The sequence below is a fragment of the Aythya ferina genome (assembly GCF_964211825.1).
Source record: "Aythya ferina genome assembly, chromosome: 14".
Classification (NCBI taxonomy): Eukaryota; Metazoa; Chordata; class Aves; order Anseriformes; family Anatidae; genus Aythya; species Aythya ferina.
Window position 1 is genome coordinate 8,689,789 of NC_140312.1, and position 4,842 is coordinate 8,694,630.

At 43.1% G+C, this 4,842-nt stretch overlaps 1 protein-coding gene and 1 long non-coding RNA gene across 2 annotated transcripts; one reads left to right on the plus strand and one right to left on the minus strand.

The window, feature by feature from the left end:
• Positions 1-988: 988 nt before the first annotated feature.
• On the plus strand, positions 989-3,276 carry LOC311444725. The gene is made up of 2 exons (XR_014698017.1): positions 989-1,815; positions 3,126-3,276. It is a non-coding gene; the product is annotated as an uncharacterized lncRNA (long non-coding RNA).
• LOC311444722 (ovomucoid-like) lies at positions 996-3,256 on the minus strand. The gene is made up of 4 exons (XM_084536101.1): positions 3,139-3,256; positions 2,281-2,297; positions 1,698-1,813; positions 996-1,188 (listed from the first exon to the last, which is right to left on the minus strand). The coding sequence occupies exons 1-4, from the start codon at positions 3,191-3,193 to the stop codon at positions 1,143-1,145; spliced, it is 234 nt and encodes a 77-aa protein (XP_084392227.1). The 5' UTR covers positions 3,194-3,256; the 3' UTR covers positions 996-1,142.
• Positions 3,277-4,842: the final 1,566 nt, after the last annotated feature.

Genomic DNA, 4,842 nt, shown 5'->3' on the forward strand with positions numbered 1-4,842 from the left:
CACTTTGTCACTGTCCTCAGCATTGCCCTTGGTCCCGAAATGCCTCCCCACACCCAGACATCCTGCCCCCAGGAGGGACATCCTAGCCCCAGGAAGGGGCTTGGTGCTGAGTGGTTGCACACACTCACATCTTCTGGAAATAAATAGTCTCCCTCCAGAGAGCCGCTCTCTCTGGTCTCTGGAAAGTGGCACGTTGTCACTTAAGATCATTAACTATTTGGCTGTGAGACGGCTGCCTGTACAGCCCGCTGCACTGCCGGCACTTCGCTGGTAATGAATAATAAATTAACGCTATGACTCTGAGCCCTTCCTTTCATCAGCCAAGATTTCCAGAGGCCCAAGAATCTCAAAGGATCCTCTACAAGTGGCAGCTGACGCAATTACCTACAGGCAGCAGCTAAGTGGTGGGTGAGGTGCCGAAACGGGCTGCGGAAGCTCCTGCTCGCAGTCCTCTGAACATCACCCGCACCCCGATGAGTGTCACGAGCACAAATGCAGGCAGGCAGGTGCCCCCTGCCTGGGGAAACATCCTGTCCTGCTGCTCGGGGAGGCACAGAAAGTGACTGCTAAAAGACTTCACCCACCTGCAGGTGTGTTTGCTGCCCCATTTCCACCAGGGGAGATGCAGCTGGGAAGTGCCCTTCTTTGCCACCTCTCTCCTCACCTGCTAGGGAGGCAGCGAGTGTCTGTTTGGGATGCCCTTAGCAGGATAAATCCACTGGAGCATTGCACCAGGTTGCATCCCCAGCTCTGGTTCTCTTTAGGAAATCTGGGTGAAGGCCCTCAGAGAAACTCATTGCCTTCGGAGATGGAGCTGATTTCTTTGTAGATCAGACAATGCATTCTCTCTCCCTGTAATTTACCCATTAATACCCACACCCCAGGACTGTTGCAGTGAAATAATCACAAAACATCTTAAGATAAAAAAAAAAAAAAAAAAAAAAAAAAAAACATCATGAGACATATTATTAAAACAAGACGTAAATGCTGAAGGGTTGTTGTTTGTTTATTTGTTTTATTGGGTTGAGTTTCATTTTAGGCTTTATCAGGAGCTCTCAAAGTTCAGGATGAGGTTTCAGCCTCTGCCATAGGGAATATTGCCAGGGAGGAGTCTCCTGTCTGAGCTGGAGACAGTTGAGGTGTTAGCACTCTCGAAGGTACAGCAACCTGAGAGTCCGACGGCTTCTCCTGCAGAGAAAGGAATCAGTACCCTAGAGACAGAACATCTGCACTTCTGCTGTTCATCCCCCCCACTGGTAAAGGATACATCACAGAGGAACTTAACCAAATCTGAACATTCTCAAAGCTATTCCAGCTCTTTCCTCTTATTGCTAACATTCAAAGACAAGATAAAGACTTAATTTAAAAGAAGAACAAATAGTCTGTAGGAAATAGATTTTATTTGCTGCAAGAGAGCTCTTCGGCAAATTACTTAACAGGGAAATGAAGATCTGTGCTAAATGTTACTTATGTTACTTCTATATACCTGAAAGAAGGAAATTCTTGGTAAAATCTCTCACCAATAAATAAATAAATAGATAAATAAATAAAAAGAATAATACTCTTGCTAGTAGGAGAACAGGAAAACACAAAATAAAACAACTTTACTTCTCCAACCAGTCCCCAAGACTGATTAGTTAGGTTAAGCTCAGTTGGTTCACCATTTAGTTAGTGAAGAGATTTATTTTCATACATACAGAAATGCATTGCAGAATAAACATTTGTTGGCATATGTTACACCATCAGACCCGCAGTGTGGGATGTACTCCATCGTGCAGAAATTGCGGGGTACGACGTAGTTACTGCAGTAGCCCTGTAGATAGATGCAGTGTTGTGTTCACAAAAATGCCCTCAACAGCAGATACGTAGGAAGGGTGATGTTATGAGACACCCCCACCGCCCCTGGGCTTCCCCCAGTACTGTCCATCAGCAGATGTCAAAAAAAAAAAGCCTAGGGACAGGGCAGGAACAGGGTGGTTTGTTCCTGCTGTGCCCTTTCAGTCTCTACCGATGTAAAGCCTGTGTAAATATCATAAATGCTGCTGCAGTAACCGTGACAATAACTTGGATGCCAACAGAATACTGCACTATTTTTTTTTTTGAAACTATCAGATGAAAATGGCAATTTCACCCAGTAATATCTGTGGCAAATATTGTTCAGACAGCTGGATGACTCAGGATTTTCAAATGCTCGATCACAATGCGATTAGTAATGATTTATATGGAAACTGCTTTCAGGAAAGAAATGATGGAAGAAAAGTAGACAGCTCTGCCCCTTACCTTCAGTGCAACAGTATCTGGAAAAGAGAAAAAAAAAGTTGAAGTATGACACGAATGCAATTCATCTCTTCTGTTAGTGTTGAAAGCTTTGACTACATGTCCTGAATAAACAACTTTCAATTCAGTGGTTATTAGCAAGTGACTCTTAGACAAAAGGAATTTCAGGCAAAATTTTGTGCCATATTGGATGTTTACAACATTGGTGCTGTACTGCAATTTTTTTCAGAAGGGTTACAGCCCAGATGGAAAAGGGTATACGAAATGAAAGAAAAGAGAAAGTCATTTTCCATGATTCACAGGATGAACAAGGATATGTACTCAAAGACAAGCACATTATTGAGGAAAACAGGGCCATAAAGCTGGCAGGTACATGGAGACAGCTTCTTATATGTATTTCCATAATACTGCTTAAATAACAGGAGTATTTAGTGAGGTGTAACTCCTCTAAAGCTTCTACAACTGCTCAGGCTCTCAAACTGTGCCTCAGTTCAGGATGACTGCAAGAAACATTCACTGCCATTCAGGAAAATAATTTGTGATTCGGCAATGTTTCAGAGGTTAAACACTGGATGTCTGAGTCGCCGGGTGGTACCACGTACATGTCACCTCCTTCATTATGCATAAACTAGCACCGAGCGCGGAGCTGTTCCCACAGTTGTTCTTACCCACTCAGTTCTGTTGCTAAAATATTACCCCCTAAGTGATAGTCTTTGATGTCAAGTCTTTTCAACACCATCTCTCTAGGAGTAAATAAGTCCTTGTAGAATGAAGCTCCTTCCAGTCTGAGGATGTTTTTGTGTTTTTAAAGGCAGCCAGCACTTAGTGAAGCACAGAGCAGGAGGCAGCAAAGCCACTCACCTGGGCAGCAGCAGAGGGCGAGAGCCAGCAGCACCACCACGCCTGCCGTCCTCATGGTGGCTGGGGTGTCTGTCCACCTTTTCCTCAGTGAATGCAGCCCTAATGCTGCCCTCAGATCGTAATCATGCACATACGTGTGTGTGTGCGTGCGTTCGCATCTCTCTTATCCACCCTTATTCTGAAATAACATTCCTGGTCTGTTGTCAGAGTGGTAAATCTTGATGATGCTTAGCAGAGGTAAGCCATGCTGTAAGCCATAAAGAATGCTTCTTTATCAACAGGAATCACAAGAAGTTTAAATACGTTAGATACGCCCTCTGTGTCATTATTTGAAGTGAAATATATGACAGGTGCTTTCTGAAGGACCATGGAAAATTCCTGTGGGCAGAAGAACAACTGTACAAACCTAAAGAGAGAATGCTGACAGATTTCCTCTATGTGCACGTTATCAGTGCTACACGCAGGGCTTTCTCACGAGCAAAATTTTGTTGATCTGAAATGAATGGCTTCCAGAAAGAAAGGTCTTTTATTTTCATGCCTCATCCCATAAAGCATCATTAAACTGCAGTAAATCCAGTAAAACTGTGAACTGGGAGGTCAAGCAAGAGAGTGTCCCAGACACTGAAGGGAGTCCTTGGACTATAGAAGCACATGAGAAACTTTTACAGGCATCTGCAAAGAAGTAACGATTGCTATTTTCCCTAAAAACCATTAGCATCGTTTAGATTTGCAGCAGCAGACTGATAGCCTGATGATGACAGAACAAAGCCTGTAGCCTGGATCCCAGAAAATCCAGACTGGAAATCTCTGCTTCATCCATCTGCCCATCTCAACATAAATCCTTTGTTTTACCACCAAAGCATCCTTTTTTTTAAATGACTTCATTCCGCCAAGGAAAAAGAACACTTAAGGGAGACATTATTCTTTAGAAGGGATATGCCCAATTTATTTATGTTTCTCTTGTGTGGATCAAAAACCCACCAATTCAATACACAAACAAAGGACAAAAGCAAAATAATTTTCACAGACAATGCACCAATGACAGAGGTCACACTCTTAAAACCAGAAGTGTACTTTGTCCTTGGACTGCAAAAACTTCTTGGACTCACAAGGAGCACGATGCTATTAAGAACTAAGAGAGAAGACAAGCAGACAGGAGTAGAAACAAGCTTTAAAAAGATATTTATTTTAAAATATGTGGAATAAAATTCCAAGATGAGGGGAAAATCTAGAAACATGTCATTTGGAGGTCCCAGAAAAACAGGCATGGCCCACTCACATGACTGAAAAATACGGGCTTTGCTATGCCTTTAGGTAAGGGCTGTGCTCAGGAGGCCAGGCAGCAGCTCTGGGCTTGCTCATCACCAGGCTGAACTGCTTTGCTGCAGGTGCCTGCACGGGGAAAGTGCACTAGAAATACCTTAGTAGAGATCTGCTAGCCTCACCAGTTCAGAGCACTATTTCAACTGTCTAAAAGGGTCTGAACACTAATGTAGTTTGAGTATCATTTATGTGCAAAGTCACACAGCTGAGGTTTATGCATCTGTATTTAATTTTCTGCCTTTTATGACAGTGAGGGGAGCAAGATGTTGTTCTTGTTATATCCCAGAGCTATGAGCATGGAACATATTCAGCCTGGCATCATCATTCAACAAATCAGAAGAAAACGTTGCATGAGGCAGAGCATTAAACAAGACAAAGAAA